Source organism: Rhinichthys klamathensis, unplaced genomic scaffold (assembly GCF_029890125.1).
Source record: "Rhinichthys klamathensis goyatoka isolate OS25496 unplaced genomic scaffold, OSU_Roscu_1.1 h1tg000007l_1, whole genome shotgun sequence".
NCBI lineage: Eukaryota > Metazoa > Chordata > Actinopteri > Cypriniformes > Leuciscidae > Rhinichthys > Rhinichthys klamathensis.
The window spans coordinates 3625583-3646022 of record NW_026606560.1 but is presented as its reverse complement, the minus strand read 5'-3'; the positions used below and the strand labels follow the sequence as shown (position 1 = coordinate 3646022).

General features: G+C 42.2%; 1 protein-coding gene across 1 annotated transcript in view; it reads left to right on the top strand.

Moving 5' to 3' along the window:
* LOC130091867 (partitioning defective 3 homolog B-like) overlaps positions 1-20440 on the top strand; it is a gene marked incomplete at its 5' end in the record, with an annotated part of 130200 nt that overhangs the window by 65661 nt on the left and 44099 nt on the right. Inside the window, one exon of the mRNA XM_056259995.1 lies at positions 3829-3949. Within this exon, the coding sequence (XP_056115970.1) occupies positions 3829-3949 (121 nt within the window). The remainder of the gene's footprint in view (positions 1-3828; positions 3950-20440) is intronic.

The window sequence follows — 20440 nt, the reverse complement described above, 5'->3', positions numbered from 1 at the left end:
GGACCCAAAACAACATGAGTTGGCTTTGATGTCATGCATGCTGCGTGGCTAAGAAAAACAGGGGGGAAAAGAGCAGTGTGTTTGTGAGCGTCTGAATGTGTGCTTAACAGTAACACCTCCGGGACTGCAGCAGCAACATTAGGCCTGCTTGAGTCACAGGGATCTTTATTGTTCCTGAAAGAAAAACCGATGAAAAAGGCTGTTTATGACAGTGTTTGATGGAGAGAGGTCGGCTAGTTTTTTGTTTGAGTGTGTTATTAATCCATAGTGGGACATTTCTTGTTGTGTGTGTGTTTCTGCATAGACGGTTGGTTTGTTTTGAGAATTCACTGTACGGGTTCAGCAGCGTCCCGTGTTCAGGAGCTTGAGCGTGCGTGTGGCCGCCGGGTCGCAGCTCTCTGGCCCGTTCCCACAGCATCATCCCTCTGGAATGCCTGGCACTCGCGCTGTCCGCCTAACCAGCTTTTTAAAAAAAGACATGTTAATTTGTTTTGTCTTAATCTAATCCCTCCACTGTCTCATTCATCCTCTGTTCTCCAAGTTTTTCTCTCTCACACACACTGTCGCTCTCTCTCTCTCTCAGATAATCTGATTGGTCGGGGCTTTAAAAAAACGTAAATTGAATTTTGGTGATCTGCGTCTAAAGGGAGAATGAGGGAATTTTGTAGAGTGGTCAGCCCACACTTGTTTTTGATGAAAGTACTACTTGGTCTGTAGTTGTATGAATTTAGTTTTATTGTGAAAACAAGTCTGTTCTCTTCAGGGAGATTTCACTACATGTTGAGCACTCATATTTATGATTTGTGTCTTCTTTTTTTTCCTCTCTGAAAGTAAAAACACATTTGATGTTTTAAAAAAGCATCTGTGTTGTGTGGGATTTTGGACCAATCAATGTTACTTTAATATGTGTTATATACTATTATAGCATTTATTAATATTGTGAACTAGTTGTCTTTGAATGTATTTATTATTATTATTTTCATTTTAATTTCAGTAGTTTTCTTGTAATTTTAGTACTTCAACTTCTTTATTTCAGGGTAACACTTTACAATAAGGTTTCATTTGTTAGCATTAGTTAACTACATTAGTTAACATGAACTAACAATGAACAATACTTGAAGAACATTTCTCAATATTCACATTTGTAAGATCAAAAGCATTATCGGTAACACTTTATTTTGATGGTCCCTTTTGAACATTCTTTCGACTATAAGTAACTTTGCAACTACACGTCAATTAACTCTCATTAGAGTATTAGTAGACTGTCTGCATAATATCTGTTTATTGTTATGCTCCCCAACAGACATTCTACTGACAATATGTAACTTTACAAGTACGTCAACTTATTCTAACCTTAACCCTACCAGTCTACTAATACTCTATTAATACTCTAAGTAGCGTTGCACCTACATACTAACTCTTATTAAAGTCAACAAAATGTTTTAAAGGGACCATCAAAATAAAGTGAAACCACAGTATCCTTTAAAATAAGTTAATGCACTTTGATTTTTTTTTTTTGGACATTTTTATTTTTGGTTGAAGGTTTTTCATTAACTAAAGATTTTCCTAGTCAAGTTTTAGTCGTTAATTTAAGCCATTAGTCGATTAGTCGTGGGAAAACACAAATATTTTTCAAATGTAGGACATCAATATAAATTATAAACAAGTGAATAAATAAATATACTGCAAACTAAAACAATAGTAGTGTAAACATAATGAGGCCAATAGACAAGTAGCCTTAACATCAAAAGAAAACTTAGAGGTACACAAACAAAATAAATATACATTATGTACAAATTTTTTAATAATTTGTTACATTAACAATAGATTGAGCGGCCATGTAAAGTGGCTAACGTTTGGCTACTACTTACATGTTTTAAATAAGTCATGTGTGAGGTGGCTTAATATTGTATCTAGGTTATCAAAACAATGTCTCTATTGTGCATACAGTCTTTTAACTTATTGTGCGTTTCCCTCTCATTATGTTCTGCTGCCGTTCATTTTCAGCTGCACGTTCATAGTACAATAGCAGCTGGCATTGAGCCCCAGGGGTTGATGTCTTAAAAAATGACGGTCTGATGCGTGATGTTTATGATAGGATCCTCACCCACAGCGTCCGATCTCTGCATTTACCCCTCACTGAGATGGCGGACATGGCTGTTCTGCTAGGTGTGTTGACAATGGGAAGCAACAGTTTTGGAAAGGTTGTGTTTGTGTTAGCCGAGCGTTGAGAGATTGATTTTGGTGTTTGTGTGTTAGAAGCTGTGAGATGACTGACAGGACTTTATCTCCCAAGTCACACTTCCACAGTTCTGTGCCACAACACAATATTTGAGCAAGAGAAATATCACACATTCCCCTCTTGAACGTTTGATAAGGGCATCATTTTGCTGTGTCTGGAAAGGCAGAGATGTTTATTGAGCTTTGGACAAGTAGGACGGGATTAAAGGCATAGTTCATCCAAAAATCAACATTCTGCCATCATTTTCCCACCTAATGTCTTTTAAATCACATATGACGTTCTTCTGTAGAACACAAAAGGAAACTAAGATTCAGTAATGTTGGTCAGATAAAACTTTCTGTTGATTAAACCAATCTCTTTCTTTGTATTAACTAAAATTTTTTGTTTCAGTGAATTCAAAATGTTAAAGGGTTAGTTCAGAAATCCTGAAATTTCAGCGTTCTTCACACAAAGCTATCATTTGGCTTCAGAAAACTGTAGCAAGCCTCTTTTATAATGTTTTTTTTTTTTTTTTTACCATTAATATTCAGTTTGGTCTTCGTTCTCTCAGTTTGTTTGTATGGAAAGAGCCGCTTGAACATTATGCTATACCTCCTTTTATGTTCCACAGAGTAAAATAAGTCATACAGGCTTGAAAGGACACAAGGATGAGTAAAAAGTCCAAATTTTAGGTTTAAATTATATAATATCTGGTGGTTGTTTTTTGTGTGTGTTGTTTTTTATACTGCACCAGGAGCTCTTTTTTCGAAATGACGACGTCATGCTGAATCTCCTCTGCGTGTGTGTGATTAGGTGATTCTTGCTAGATATGAAGTGGACTGTAACAAAGGGCTGTTGATTATCTTTGACAGAATTGATTATTTCTGTCTGCTTTAGCTCCATCGCCGTGTCGTTTCTGATAAGTGCCGATGATAGAGCCGTAGCCTGGGCTACCGCACTGTTCTTAAGTGGCTACAATCCGGACATATCAGCAGTCTGATAAACTGGGCTTCTTGATTTTTATCCATCACATGATGTATAGGTCAAATCAATAGTGGCTCTTTGTTCTGGATGGGTGTGAGTGGGCCAGGGTTGAGTGGTTGTGTGTTATCTTGTGCGTATAACTGTAGGTCTATAAATGTGTACGTTGGGAAATAGTATTCATGTGTAGGAGACTGTGTGCAGATGTAAGGGGGTGGTGGGGCCTAGTCTTTGAAGATCTGGCATGGTAAGCAAAAGATTACAGGTTCAAATGTCACAAGGGATAGTTGGAGCTTCACTAAGTGGAACTGAACGCAAGGATCTTAAGACATGTTTTTAAAAGTTGAGCTATGTTAATACACCATCTTAACAAACAAAAAACTAAACTCACCGATTAAGTAGACCAACCGCCACCCGTGTAGTACTACTAATTGACTGAATGAGGATAAATCACTTTAAATTTAATTTAATTTAGTAGGCATTTAGAATCTTTTATCTACAGCGACTAGGGAAAGTCTGTTTTGAACCTATAACCTTTTGGTTACCAGCCCAGATCTTTAGCCACTATGCCATACCATCACATTTCTTTATTATGCTAAGTGGATTGTGTTTTTTTTTTTTTCCAGCAGTATGGACCGTATCCAGCAGCTGAGGAGGGAGTATCTTCAGGCTCGTATAGAGGGAGCAGCTCCATCCTATGAGGAACTGGAGGCCCGACGGAGAGAACCAGAGTACGAGCAACACAGAGTAAGACATCAAACCCACACACCACTTATAAAACGCACTTTCACCATCACACTGGGTCCAAAATTACTACTCGCTAGGTGCCAATGGATGTCAAAGTTGGTTTTAGAGTCATTTAAAACCCAGCAGTGGATGGTAACTTTATAAGGAATTGGTTTAAGTTGAATAGTCAATTATCAGAAAAACAGAACAGCTTATTTATACCATTGATTTAGGAACAGAATTTATACACTACCATTTAAAAATTTGGGGCAGGTAGGATTTAAAACAAAAACAAAAAAATCTGAAAGAAGCCTTGCTCACCAAGGCTTCATTTATTTGATAAAAAATCAGTAAAAAACGTAATATTGTGAAATATTATTACAATTCAAAATAACTTTTTAACATATTTTAAATTGTAATGTATTTATATGATTACTAAGCTGAATTTTCAGCAGTCATTACTCTAGTCTCTAGTGTCACATGATCCTTTAGAAATAATTATAATATACTGATTTGAATTAAGAACCATTTCTTATTTTTATTAATGTTGAAAACAGTTGTGCTGCTTAATATTTTTGTGGAAACCGCAAAACATTTTGGTAACACTTTACTATAAGTATACAGTAATAAAGTACTTACAAATGATTTGCAAAGTTTTAGTTTATAGTTCATTCATAGTTAATATATTGTAGACTCTACATTGTTAATATATTAATAGGCTATATACAAATAGTGAGTTCTTCATTCATTGTCACTGTAAATTTTTGTTTAATTAGCTCATATGTGAAGAGTTGGAGAAAGTTTTTTTATGCTTTGTTAACAATAGTTCTCTTACGAGAGTATCTCTCGTACTGCGTAATAGCTTACGCTAGGGGAAAAACTCTTTTCCACGAGATATTGAAGCCAAAAATTATCCTTAATTTTTTATTAATGTAAAACGCTTTGCAGCAGCAAGCAGACATAGGCGAAACAGCTCGCGCGCCTATTGGTTGCCCTTGCGGCAAATGCAGCAGCCTATCGAGAGAGACTCTGCGTGACGTAATGACCAATGGGGGCAATTCGCGCCCATATCGTCACGTCCCGCCAGAAAGGGCGTGGTCTCACCCTATAAATATGCTCGTTAGGCTGGTACAAGCTGATTTTCATCTCTTCAGCGACGCACACGCATCGCTGGATCCGGAGTGAGAAGCCGCGCCGTCGAAGCAAGCCTTTCAGCGGGACGAGCTCTGGAGTCGCTGGCCTCGCCGCCTTCAACTGCCGTACCTGCTGCGCTTTCCGGCGTTCTATATCCTTTTATACTCTGTGTATCTTTACTCTGCTGAGAGTGTTTGCTCGCTTACTTGACGCGACTCACACTTCTCTTCACAAAAGAGCTGCGTCTTTTTAAAGATGCCATCCTGTGGCTCGTGCCGCGCCCCGCTCAGCGACGGAGACCGTCACGTCATCTGTGTTTCCTGCCTGGGTGAGGATCACGCGGCCCTCGCGCTCGCTGACGGCGGATGCCCTCATTGCGAGCTTTTGCCTATGGCTGTTTTCAGTGTAGTAAATGTGCCCGCAGTCCCGCGCCCACATTTTCTCACAGACACGCCGAATCCTACGGGATCTGCCCCGCTCACTTTTTCTGCACAATCTGCCATAAAAAAGCAGAGCGCGGCCAGGCCGCCCGCTGTGATCAGCGCGCCCCCCGCCTCGAACGCTGTAAACACGGTGTTGTGTTCCCAGTATACCAGGGCTCTCGAGCTGCCGTTTTGCCGGATTTCATTCTGCCTCTAGCTATTCACGCAGATGCGTGGTCAAAGCTTCCCGGGGTATCAGAATGGGTGCTGAACACTATAAAGAGAGGCTATTCGCTACAATTCGCTCGACGCCCGCGCCGTTATACGTTATACAGAATGCTTACGACCAGGAAAATCCTCGCGCAAGTGCGCCATGGGGACTGGTTTATGTCAATAGATCTGAAAGACGCCTATTTCCAAATACAAATAGCGTCCCATCACAGGCGATTCTTGAGATTCGCCTTCGAGGGCCAGGCATATCAATACACAGTCCTGCCGTTCGGCCTGTCCCTAGCACCTCGTACATTTACGAAGTGCATGGACGCGGCGCTCGCACCCCTGAGACTTCAGGGCATGCAAGTCCTGAACTACTTGGACGATTGGCTGATTCTAGCTCGATCACGATCGGAGCTCATAGAACACAGGGCCGCATTACTCGAGCACCTCGAGGAGCTGGGCCTCACAGTCAATTGGGCGAAGAGCTCACTGTCTCCCAGTCAGAAAATTTCCTTTCTGGGAACAGTGTTGGACTCGCTATCCATGACAGCACGCCTGTCACCAGAGCGCGGGCTAAATATTCAGCGCGCCGCGAAATCCTTCCGCCACGGCGCGATAGTTCCGCTCAAAAGGTTTCAGAAAATGCTGGGGCTGATGGCCTCAGCAGCCTCTGTACTCCAGTTGGGCTTGCTCCGCATGCGCCCACTGCAGATGTGGCTGAAAGCGCAGGTTCCACCCAGGGCATGGACAGCGGGTCTGTTTCGCCTCAGGGTCGACCTTCAGTGTGTTTCAGCTCTGGAACCTTGGAAAATAACCGACTGGTACCAGTCAGGTGTGAGTCTGGGGACCGCTTCGAGTGTGAAGGTGGTGTCTACGGACGCCTCCACCTCGGGGTGGGGAGCACTGCTCGAGGGCAGACCGCTAGCTGGCCTGTGGTCAGAACGGGAAAAGCTCCTTCACATAAACTGCTTGGAGATGATAGCAGTCGACAAAGCGCTACGGCGTTTTTGTCCCCAGGTAACAGGCCACCACGTCTTGGTCCGGTCGGAGAACATGTCAGTGGTGGCATACATAAATCGCCAGGGCGGCGTCAGGTCACGAAACCTTCACAGGCTGACGGAACGCCTCCTGGTCTGGGCTCAGCACAACCTGCTCTCACTGAAAGCAGCGCACGTGCCTGGTCACCTGAATGTGGGACCAGACAGACTGTCCAGGAACAATGTTCCAGCAGGGGAATGGTCGCTGCACCCGCAGACGGTCCAGCTGCTGTGGAAAACGTTCAGCAGAGCACAGGTGGACCTATTCGCGTCCCACGAAAACGCTCATTGCCCGGAGTTTTTCTCGAAAAGCAAGGATGCGCTGGCTCATGTTTGGCCCCGCTGCCCCCTATATGCTTTTCCTCCTGTCTCGCTCCTGCCTCAGGTGTTGGAACGAATCAGGGAGAACGGATGCCCAGTGCTGCTCGTAGCTCCGCTCTGGACAAACCAGACGTGGTTCCCTGCCCTGATGCAGCTGACCAGCACTGCCCCATGGCCTGTACCATTGAGGAGAGACCTCCTCTCTCAGGCGGAGGGTTCGATTTGGCACCCTCGCCCGGAGTTGTGGTCCCTGCACGCATGGGCCATCAACGGGTACCCGCTAGCCTCCCAGAAGGAGTGTTAAACACGATCGCGCAGGCTAGAGCTCCGTCTACCAGGCGGCTCTACTCCTCGAAATGGTCTGTTTTCTCTGCATGGTGTCAAGCCCAGAGCTTTTCACCTGTGGAATGCGGGGTTTCGGAAGTGCTTTCCTTCCTTCAAGAGCTACTGGATAAGGGCAGGACCCCATCCACGCTCAAAGTATATGTGGCGGCCATAGCAACGTTTGCAAAACCGGTGTCTGGCCAGTCGCTGGGGAAAAACTAAGTCGTGCGTTTCCTTAGGGGAGCTCGGAGGCTGAACCCTCCCAGGCCCCCTTCAGTCCCGACGTGGGACCTTTCCACGGTCCTGGAGGCCATGAAAGGCGACCCCGTTCGAGCCAATCAAGCTGGTGGACATGAAACACCTGTCGTTCAAAACAGTGTTTCTCATGGCTCTCGCTTCAGTGAAGCGCATAGGGGACTTGCAGGCGCTTTCAGTAAGCGCGTCGTGTATGGAGTTTGGGCCTAATGACTCGAAGGTCATTCTCAAACCTAAGCACGGGTATGTGCCGAAATCCCTCAATACACCGTTTAGGGCCCAGGTAATTTCCCTGTCCGCCCTTCCGGTTCTCAGTGAGGAGGACGACGCAAGTCTCCTTTGCCCCGTCAGGGCATTGAGAGCTTATGTGTCGCGCTCGTCTGTTTTCAGACAGACGGAGCAGCTTTTCGTTTTGTTTGGCGGGCGTTCCAAGGGACTTGCCGCCTCAAAACAGAGCCTATCCAGATGGATAGTGGATGCCATTGCGCTCGCTTACACTGCAGAGGGCCTGCAGTGCCCCTTGGGTGTCAGAGCGCACTCCACGAGAGGCGTGGCCTCTTAGTGGGCATGGTCGAGAGGGGTTTCCCTGCAAGATATCTGTACGGCCGCGGGCTGGGCCTCGCCGTCTACATTTATAAAATACTATAACCTGGAGGTACCCGCCTTACAAGCTAAGCTTTTGGCGGTCTAAAATTCAGTGCTATCTGCCCCGCTGTGCGGCCCAGATGCTGAGTTTACTGCAGCCCCATGAGTGTTGACACACGTATGGCCACCCAGATCAGGCTGAAAGCTTTCACCCTGGCTGCGCGTTTTATTGTCATATGATAGCCCCGCTGGGTGCTTTTTTTATAGGGAATGACGCTTCCAGCCTCTCTTCCTCCACTCTATGTGAGTTTATGGTGATTATGCACTACATGAGCCCTGGGCTTCGGCCCTTGGGACTTTGGTGTTGGATCCCTGTACGCACGGCGTGTTGCATTGTGTTCCCCTAGCGTAAGCTATTACGCAGTACGAGAGATACTCTCGTAAGAGAACGTACTCGGTTACTAACGTAACCTCGGTTCTCTCTAGAGAGGGAACGAGTACTGCGTATCTTGCCGTGCTTGGAATACGCTCTGGTTCGCTTCAGCGATGAAAACCAGCTTGTACCAGCCTAACGAGCATATTTATAGGGTGAGACCACGCCCTTTCTGGCGGGACGTGACGATATGGGCGCGAATTGCCCCCATTGGTCATTACGTCACGCAGAGTCTCTCTCGATAGGCTGCTGCATTTGCCGCAAGAGCAACCAATAGGCGCGCGAGCTGTTTCGCCTATGTCTGCTTGCTGCTGCAAAGCGTTTTACATTAATACAAAATTAAGGATAATTTTTGGCTTCAATATCTCGTGGAAAAGAGTTTTTCCCCTAGCGTAAGCTATTACGCAGTACTCGTTCCCTCTCTAGAGAGAACCGAGGTTACGTTAGTAACCGAGTACGTTCTCCCTTTAGATTGTCACGGAAAATGGGAAAATATCTTCTTTTTTGTCGAGTGAAATACCTGTTAACCACGTGTGTGTGTGTGTGTGTGTGTGTGTGTGTGTGTGTGTGTGTGTGTGTGTGTGTGTGTGTGTGTGTGTGTGTGTGTGTGTGTGTGTGTACGCGTGTGTGTGCGTGCGTGCGCGTGCGTGCGTTTGTGTGTGTGCTTAATATATTTGTAAACTTTTTATGGAACACTGAATATGAAAGCAATTAATGTCAAATAAAGGTTGGTTTAAAAGTTGGTTTAAAGCAGGGGTTCTCAAAGTTTTGATAGGAGAGGGCCAATGTAGGAACCCAACATTGAACTGAGGGCCGCCAAAGTGGCGGGGGAGAAAACGAAAAAAAAAAAACTGAAAAGAAAATCCCATTTGAAATTATTTTAATGACCTGGTTGCATCTCTACAGTTTACATTAGTTGCAATAAACACATTTTAATTCATAACTGAGGCTAAACCTGGCAAAACTTGTGAAAATTTTGGGGAGGAGAGAAAGAAACTTTTAAAATAGAAGCTTACCAAACAAGTCATCATCATCATTCATTTCTATCATTGCTTGTCAGTCGCGTTTCCATTATTGCAGATTTGCATATTATTATCTATCTTTTTTAACCCGTAACTGAAAAACGAAAAATGAACGGTTGTTGTCTTCTTAAAACGCAAAGTTGAACAAAATTTTAATTTGAACTGGCTTCACCAACTGCTGCGCAAAAAAAGTAAATATCGACAGACTTTTTCAGATTTTTGTTTAAATGACTTTCTGCCCCTTTATTAAATGGTCACTTCGCCCATTTGCATTAAGGTTTGTATTGTTAGAAACCCAGTCATATATTATAATGATGGTGGAATTTTGCTTGTTTTTTTTCTGAGATGGGAGAAAAAAGGATTTAAGTGTTTTACTTCCGTCCTATCGTGACGTAAATATCGTCATTTTGCGTCACGATAGGACGGAAGATAAATTTCATTGCATATTAAGAAAACTACAGCCTTTAGCTCATTATTATTCAAGGGCGTGGGACCCACTCACCCCACCGGCCTATTACAGATCAGTGGGTGGGACTAAACCTGAAGAAACTAAACTATTAATCCGCCATCTTGCTTGGAAGACAGCAAGCTAAGCTAACAAGCGCTCAAGGAGTTAGATTTACCATAATGCCTGAATTTACGACACACGATATGGAAGACGAGGATTTTGAAAATCTTTTGCTCGAAACCGATGTTCGTGGCTATTTATACGAGCCACAATATAGCGAAGAGCAGCTGAGGCTGATGGAGGAACAAGAGGCGGCGGCGTCGGCTGCGGCAGCGGCCGCCGCAGGAGACCAGCCCGGCGCAGACGAGAAGCCCGGACTGGCTCGAGCTGGGCGGACTGCTGGTGCCTACATGTCGTGCTCTCGCTGTGCGCTACGGACACAGATAGAGTCCGTCTGCTGCAGAGAATTTCAACGATCGCAATATCTCCTGGACGAAATCTCTGAATCAGACGAGCACACGGACGTTTGTGTTGTGATCCATCCAAGTTTCGCACCGCATATGTTCTGACTGAACATCCAGGTAACTTTATCATCATCATGCAATAATTCACCATATAGAAAGAAATACAAACGAGGAGTAATTCACTAATGAGTTTGCCAATGTAACGGGGTTCGTTGTTGTGGGAAGAATGAGGCGGGAACCGGCAAACATTTAAACATTTTAATAGTAAAATAAACAAATACGAAACAAAAATATAAGCGAGCAGCCCCTCACTGCTGGCCACACACAACAGAAACAAAACACAACATAAAATCAGGCCTGTTCCTCTCTCGATCTGCCCTGTCGTCGCTCCTCGTTTTATGCGTCCGCTCCTCGGTGAGAGACGCGAGAGACACCGGTCCGGTGCGTCTCACAGGTGTCGTTCATTATCACTCGCGCCACCGGCCTCGCGCTGTCCTATCACATCCCTCGCCCTCGTCCTGCTCGCCACAGCCAACTAACTAGAAATTTTGTGTGAAATGAATTTCTAACTCTGGTGGCAGCTAACCTTGTAGACGGAAAAGTGATTTCTCTTATGTTTGCGCTGTTCTGGATTAGTGGGAGTGGCTTGCGGAGCTGTGCAATGTGGTGCATTGTGGGAGTTGTTGTCTTGCATACAAATGCGCACTAAAGTTATTTTCTGTCTTTTCTCGGTCAAGAGGGCATCAAATTCAAAATTTCTTTTACATTTCGACTACATAAATGACCCACTTTCAATAAAGATTAATGTTGAAATGGGTGAAGTGACCCTTTAAACATTTTAAATATTCACAAATTAATATGGAAAACATGTCGATTTTACTGGTTTTCTAAGGCCAAATTAGAACCTGGAATTTATATTTTTCCCGCAGTGATGAATGAGAAGAGCCATATAGCCTGTACGTGTCTGATCTAGCCTGATTTATAGGTGAGTTATAGGCTAATGATAATAAATGCGTCTGAAAAAAACAGCGAGGCATTTTAATTGTTTATTAATAAACTATTGTTTTCTAAGTGTCGGCTAAAAACATATCTCCATCTCCGCTGTTAAGCAGATGAATCCACCTTTCATACGGATTACATAATCAGGTATTTGCTTTCGATTCGAGTTTGTTTGTTTAAAAGTGCACATTTTAAGCTTTAGCCTACATAGGCTATATTTTGTTTCAGTTCTCGCGCTCCAGTTCACGGAGTTAATGAAAGCACGTAGTAGCCTAGGCTACTGATTGTTTTATTTTATTTTACAAAAGCACGTTTTCTTGTTATGAGTTTACACAAATAAAAGTAGTTGCGAATAATGCATTATTATTTTCTGTATGACCAGAAATGATAGACTAGTTTAAGTTGTTTCCACTGTTGATAGGAAAATGCAAGTGTTCGCGCCCGCGAACATTTTGAAAGGTAATGGAAACGCGGCTCTTTATAAGCTTGACATTGTTAAGATTATTATTAAGTCACATTGAATATTGATTACTTGGTCAACATACCCTTTTAAATTGCAATGGGATTTGTGGTGCTGGTTTCGGTTGGCCACGATTCCTATTCCTGTGTAGACAACCACTGTTCCTGGTGGCCTTGGGAGTGAGGTCAAGTGCGATCGGTCGGTCGGACCATGTAATTACCGCTTATGCCTATGGATGCCGCTAAACACCACTAAACGGAGATATTCATTTTTTTCAAAGCAATAGTTTTAACAGTTTTACAGATGTTATCGCGGGCCGCCAGAAATGTTTCGGCGGGCCGCCATTGGCCCGCGAGCCGCACTTTGAGAACCCATGGTTTAAAGGTTAGGTAGGTATTTACTCCTAATAACCAATGACCAATTCTTTTACTAAGAGATAATTAAACAATAATAATTGTGTTTATAACAGGGACAATGAATAGTATTAAAGCTTACTATTTATATGTAGCCTATTAACATATTAACAATGTTGAGACTACAATATATAAACAATGAATAAACTATAAACTAATAGTTTAATATTACTGTATACTTATTATAAAGTGTTACCAAATTTTTTTTCAGTATTGTTTATAGTTTCATAGCCGGTAAGATATATGCAGGGCCTAAAAAAACGAACTTTTTTGCCACACCTACTAATGGCCGGTGACTTAAGAAAATGTACAGGCCAGGAATATTTTTTTACTGGCAAAAACATGCTCTATTCCATTTTCGATACCACAGCTATAACTAATATAAAATTAAAACATTATTAGAGACAAGTAACAGTAGTTTTTTATGTAGAAACACAGAATAAACTGTAAAATAACGGAGCAGTGAGTGATTTTTTTCTTTGTCCTTTGTTGTTTAATTAACAATAAAATCAGGATTATTAGGATGCTGTCTCTTTAAGACTAATGCACGGATCCAATATACTGATACTGTACATATTGTATTTCTCTTCTATTTACATGTACTTAAGCCGTAACCGACTATGTTTACTAGCATACCCGCCAAGACGGGCATTTTGACAAAATTTTGTGTGAATTTGACCAGTCAAGTGCAAGAAGCTAAAGGGAGCTCAATTCAATATCCGCGCACTATCTGAGATTTCTGGGCACGCGCTTCGGATGTTTCCGCTCACAAAGCTTTCCTCACAGCAGGCGAATAATGAATTGATCTCTCGTTTTTGCTTGAATATTTAAATTGACAAGGCTTAAACTTTCATGATGCTGCAGCGCTGGCCCGTCAACTGTCACGAGCGTCGTTCACGTTTGTTCACTTTCCTTATCTCACAACATTGCATTGTTAGAATTCATAAAATGTTACCTTCCAACTGGCAATTGACACCATTTCATCTACTCAACTACACAGATTTTTTCTTATGCTTGGCAAGTGTTCATTTTAGGCCCTGGGTATATGTATGACTGGTAAGTTTTTTTTCATTACAGCAGCCATTGGTAGGTGTGGCAGAAAGTTAATTTTGAACCTTGCATTCACGTCACTTTTACCTTTCCCTTGATTGGAGTAGATAACTGCCCCAGTATCTCTCTATACTGCCTTGATTCAGCAATACAGAATTTAACGTTCTTAGTCAGGATTCATAGAAACTTCCACAAAATTCATTGGTGCCTTTCATTATTAGGATTGGGACAAACCAGCGTAATTTGTTTTCACTTAGAACACACAGTAATTCCCTTTGTGTGAGATCAATAGTTATACCTCTCAAATTCAAATGAGCTAACGTCTGTTTTTTTTGTAAGAGCTGCGGTGAACAATGAAGCATCGCAGGCTGTGGGATTAGAGAGGCAGATCGAATTAAACTAACTCCAAACAGCAATCACCCAATCTAACGAGCCTGCTCATTAAGGTCGACACTGCATTTATTCGTTTGCTCGTCTATTTATTCAGCGCTAATTATTCTGCTACTGAAGGAAACAAACACACACTGCGTCAAAGCAAAACAAAGTTATCAGCTGCAGTTTTCGCACGATGAAACGGTTTGGAACTACCTAAAGATTGCATCCAGGAAACAATGACGATTGACTGAAGGGAACATGAGAGAATTTGCCATATCCTGTGACTATACACACAATCTCTCTCTCTCTTGAAGTTTCCACACCCTATTCTGTGGCTGCAATGTAGTCTGCACCATGGATATAAATAATACTCCTCATGACAGATACATTATGACTGCCTATTGTTACAGCTGCCTCTCGTTTGCTTTCAGATTTAGCCCTTTTATGGACATTTATGTAGCCTACGTATCTCACTCCATCAACCCACAAGGATGTTCCCGGTAAACGGAGAGAAATGAATAAGAGATTTGGATTGGGATGTCTTTTGTTGGACTGTTCCATAACCAGAACCTTTCAGCTATTGCCACACGAGCAAATCGTTTTGTTTGGGTTTTCTTACAGGCCTTTTGTTTTTTTCCAGTAAATATTTTAGCTTTTCTTTGCCAGGGAATCCTACCGCTGATGTCATAATTATTTTTTTTTCTTTCGTATATATGGGAAGAGTTGCAGTATTAACTGGTTCATTACTGTTCTGTGTGAGTGTGTTACAGGACTACAGTAGGGCTGATATAGAGTACGTATAGACTTTGATTGATGACTGCTCGACCACTCCATGAATTTCAGTGCTGACTCAGTGACTGCATTGCTCAGGCATGACTGTGGTGTAGTGGTCTCAGTGACCGCAAGTTCACTTGTGAGTACTTCTGATGTACAGATGAAATTAAGGTTTGGCATTTGTCAGTATTTGTGTCATAAAAATGGGTCTGTTCCAAAACCCAGTGAGCTGCCTTGTTTGTCTGCTGCCTACACAAGAACCTTCCTTCTAAGGCAGCATCCGAACAGATAAAGATTTGATGTTAGCGTATTGATACGCTAATGATAGCGTGTACAAATTTTGGGTAAAATAGTTCATTTTAACAAAGGAAACATTATTATTCCAAATAATGCAGATTGTAAATGAAATAAAAAGACTAGATGTAATGATGCTGCCTTAGAATCTAGCCAGATAAATTGTATCTTAGTAGGCGGTATAATTATGCTGCCTCTTCATGTTGGGAGTGTGACTTTAATGGCTTAAAATGATGCCTTAAAATACTGCTTACGTAGGCAGCTCACAAGGTTTTGGAACAAAACAAATGTGTGTGTGTGCCCTCTAGAAGTTATCTGTACCCACGAATCTGTGCCATCTTGGAATCATTCCTGTAGCTCAGCTGCTAACAACACCAAGGTCATGGGTTTTATTTCCAGGGCATACTGAGAAAATATATACCTTGAATGCACTGCAAGTCACTTTGGATGAAGGCGCCTGGCAAATGCATAAATGCATAATAAATACATTTATATGAAGATAGCAAACAGGAAGTTAAAAGGCTTAAAGGCAAATACTGTTACTGTCTTGCGGGTTCTGTGCTGCTCATTCCTCAGATGTTGAGATAAGATGCACGCCATACTATATAATAGTATCTATGTAACACGCAATTATATTATGTGTTGCCTGCAGTGTTTAATGTCTCCATAAACTATTTTTATAGTGAAAAATGTAGGCAAATGGGCTTCAGGATTAAAAAAGAAGGCTGTTCATGTTTTCAAAGGCCTCTTTATGGAATCAGTCATGAGAAGGCAACCAATGAGCCGTGGAGAGGCATCTAAATAGCATCCAAAAATATATATGTAGTCTTGTGACTGTTTATATGGTATGATAATTCTCCAACTGCTGCCTAACTGCTTCAGTCTTAATGAGGGATAGACATCAGCCAGGAGTCAATGCTGGCAGTATTTACTAGGACTGTCCTCACGCTCTCGCTCTCGTTCCCCCTGAGAGAAATGATGCCGTCCATGAGAAACTAACCTCACAAATCTGTCAGAGTTTCTCTCTCTTGCTCTGAGGACCAGCCGCTGTTTCCTTTCCTAAGCTGGGACACAATCCAGGTTCGTCTCCAGCACACGTCAACAGCTGCATCTTCTGTTCACACAATGAGAAAATATCACAAAAATACACAGTTTTCCCGTAACTCTTTTATTTTTTCAAGTCACACTTTCTTAAAACCCATTGCCAGTAGTGAAATATTTTCCTTGAAATGTTAGCAGAGAATATTTGTTTAATATTCTCCAGTCGGGTGCTGGATTTCACTGGGTTTCTTCAGTTGTGGTTTGAGCAAGATGTGGTCCATCCCTTGCGTGTTTTCCCATTTTCCTCAGCAGGATTTTGACCTCAGATCTCGTGGTACTGCTGTGCGTATCGTGGTAGCAGCTCTTACAAAGTCAAGGTTGATTTGGGCGTAAGAGGGACAGGATGTGGTGTGATCCTTTGATGTTGGTTCTGAATCCCAGTTCAAATGTAAAAGCAGGTATCGAAATTAGCAACATGGTGTCATGAGACCCAGCTGAGGGCTTTAACAATGAGCAGCTTTAGCGTTTAGGTTCCTGTCTGCTGGAATGACTGCTCTGCCACAGACCCAAGCCAACCATTGTCATATTTTCCTCTCTGGGGGCCATGCAAACCATGGAGCTGAAGCAGAGAATGAGACATTAGACTTGGGGAAACCCTAATAAGTCAGTAAGCCCTTCCATTGCGTCCACCCTGCAGCCCAAACTCCGCAACATCAGGGAGTTAGAAGCCAGATGCGGAGATCTTGGAGGGCTGTCAGGAAGATCTGGTCTAGCTTTCCCCTTAAATGTCCAGACGCATTGGTTTTTAGAACAAACCTCATAGACATCTGTTTATGTGCTTTTGCCAGGTGGAAATTGATGCTGATTCACCATATAAGTGGCTGTGTAACTTAACATCTGATTGGAGAAGTCAGCCCACGTGTAGACTGGGAGGAGTGCCGTGAAGGCTGAGGGTGCCATTTGGGTAGTAGGTTTGGAGTGAAGTAATGACCGCAAAATGACAAATGGGACATTGTGTGGTCTTGTGGACTTCACAGACACCACAATCAGGAATTCAGTTTGAAGAATTGGTTCCCTTTTAATTTTTGAATTTTGACTATCTATCTTTATCTGTCTGTCTGTCCATCCGTCTATCCTAAAGCCTGTATTTCTTCAAACTTCGTTCTCCTTAAATTTTTTAATTCCTTTTTTAAAACTTAAAAACCTGTCACGCCAACAAAGTGTGTCTTGCTTTTCTAGTTAATAGATTCAGTTTATGTATTTCTTTGAATTCTACATCATTAAATTCAAATTGCAATTTTGAATCATGTTAGCTACTGCAATTCAAATTAAATTGGAATGGGGAAATTGGACACAACTCTTCTTAAAGCTGAAAGCCAGAGTAATTCAAGTCTTTATAAAGTGCGTCTTTTGGGACTGGGCAATGAAATGCACCCTACTTCTGTTTGATTTAATGAAGCTAACTGTTCCAGAGTATGTGGTCGTCCTCAGACTACCCACCACAAACTAACACAGTTTGAATGTTTAATCAGATCATGTTTCCACATTGGCAAAACCAAAGAGTTTCTAACTCTACAGTATGGTTCTGGAAAATTTTCTAGTAAAACGATCTATGAAAGTGGCCTGTGGCTGTCACCCGTTCTGTGTTAATGAGTGGCCAGTGCCACTCAGATTTTCTTGAGGGGGAAATCTATATTCTTTGTTCTAAGTTGTGCTTGAACAATGGATAGAGGAAAAAGCCACTGTCTATCATGCATCTGGGGCTGGTTATTCAATGAGAAACCAGAGAAGTTGTTACAAGTTCTTAAAATATGGCTATGGTCAATAGACACAGTATGGGCAATATTTCAATAAAACTGTTTTCTCTATTTGTTTTTGATGTAAAAATTAAAGAATGTATTTGTCTTCTTTGAATGAACTGTGTTTTGCATTCAGGAGACTTTTTTGTTCTCTCATTCATCAATAGAGGCAATATGTATGTCCGTACTGGCTCTAAAAACTATTTATCAGACACCCTTGGATGGCTTCAATATACTATTAATAAAGTGTATCGGAAGTTATGTTTGTGACATTTGTTTTGTAGGGTCTAGGTGAAGTGTGTCATTTTTGGATGCTACAATACTTTCTCCTGTGGCACCTTAATATGCAAAGAAAACTAAGAGCATCCCAACAATCACAAAATTGGCTCGAGCAATGACGAGTTGTTCTTTCAATGAATTTGAAACTGTTCTAACTTTCGTTTTCACCTTGACCTCAAACAAAATGGCCACCCGTGGGAGAGCAGTTGAACTCTGCAGTCATTTGCGAGTGATAATCTGGCCTCTTGATCACCACATGGCTATGATGAGATTAGAGGGCTGGATAATTCATTTCTAGCCTGATTTTCCTCTTAATTGACTTTAATGGCTTTTTCCTGCATTCTGGCAAGTGAGGCAGTTGAACAACCTGCTGTTGTCCTTTTTATCCAGTTTGCTCTGCAGTAACACCAATACATTCAGGATATCATCTTGGCCAAATTGTTAAAAATGTTTTGAAGAGGGAAAACACTTTTTTTGTTAACTGCAGTTTACATCCTTGCACATTATTACAAAAATTCCCTTTTTTCCAGATACTTTCTTGGCCTTATTAAAATTATTGGCCTTAGAAGTGAAACCTGGGTGATTGGACAGACAGAAGAAGATGACTCTATAAGCATCTCTACACTGAACTTTTGTGGTAAAGTTCAGTGAGGAGTAGTGTACATTGTATGTCTGCTAGTCCATGTGCGTGAGAATCATCAAGATGCAGAAATATCAAACTGATTCACTGTTTCCTGTGATTATGATTCCTGTGCAAATGCATATTTTCATGATATATAAGCCTCTTCAGACACTCAGTTTCTCAACAAAAAAACCCCAATGTTTATAATTATATACATTTATGACAAATGATTCACTGTCCTTATGGAACAAGTCTTGGCTCTGGATCTGCACCATGATCCGTTAATTAGCAAATTTTGAGGTAAATCATTGCAAACAAATCATGGGAGACTCACACTTGTTCAGCTTCTGCTCTCCAAGTGAGTCCAAGAGACATCCTGTTTGTGTGGGTGGTTTAACTCACCTACAATTTATAGACTTTATTCACTTGTTTAAATTTTTAGTATTGCTGTTAGTGTTTCCCTTTCTTTATCTTGGACACTCGTATGTCATTGGCCCATCATCTGTATCAATAAAAGTGGCATAAAGCCAACAAATATTTGCTCTAAATATAGCTGAAGAATGTTGACAAATTTGGGCTGAATTATAGCGAAGTTCCACTAATGTTTCAGCAGACTTGATTTATCTCAAAGAGGATCAGAGCAACACGGTTTAATCCCCACACTCCTGTTTATAGTCTCAGACAGCATGTTGTTTTACCACAGCAATCGGTCTTCACTTCAAAACGCCTTACATCACAGAGCGTCAGACAGAAAGTGATAAAGACAGATGAGGGTTGTTATCCTCTCCCTCTCTCCCTCTTGTGTGCAGCTTCGGGGGCAGATGTGGAGCCTCAGTAACCCCTCTGATGATGATGTAACTATGTCTGAACAGAGGTCACAACCTCACAGATATCCATTACCTTCCCAGACAGGCCTAATGGGACCCTCTACCTAACAGAATGCACATATAGTGCGAAGGAGACACTCAGTCGGGTGGCGTGATGCCGTCTCTCCCCCTGACCGACCTGGCCCAATTGTCTCTCGGCCATATCTGTGGAGTCTGAGCCCCAGACTTGCGTGAAGTAATCGCTCGCGCTCTATTATCGACATCAACACGCATGACTGAACGACCGAGTTCAAGCGCTCAACATGAGTTCATTATCACAGGGAGAACGGAGAGCATCAAAGTAAGAGGGAAGGCTATAAAAGACTGTAACTTCCTCCCAACCTTCCTTCTCCTCTCTCAACTTGTCAGCCTGAGGGTGAAAGAGCCCTCATGGGTTTTCAGGTGCAGAATGAGCTGCCGTGAATTATCGGTGAAGGTGAGCTTGATGCTGACTCAGGCGCAATGTCATAGTGCTTCCACCTTATCTGGTGGAACAGTCACGGCCACTTAGGATCAAAGCAGGGCGTCTGGCTCGTGATAGCTACCGATGAGGTTTCGTCTGCCTTTCGGACATAATTCACCTGGGTTAAAGTGATACGGTTTCCCATTTCTTTCTGACTTCTAGTTATTCAATTATGCTGTAAGAAGTAGTCAATTGATTTATAATAGTGGCTTTGCAGTTTACCCTCTAAAAAGAACAGAAGATGATGTCCAATACTCTGTTTTGACATTTGATATTTTGCAATTGATTCCAGCTGTATTATTCTTCCATATGTCATGAATAAGTCTTAGATGATGTTTTGGTTGGTCAGCCTGTTGTTTCTCATCTATGCTTCCTGTCCTGACATATTTGGTGAAAAAAGTGCTGATGTCTCCGGT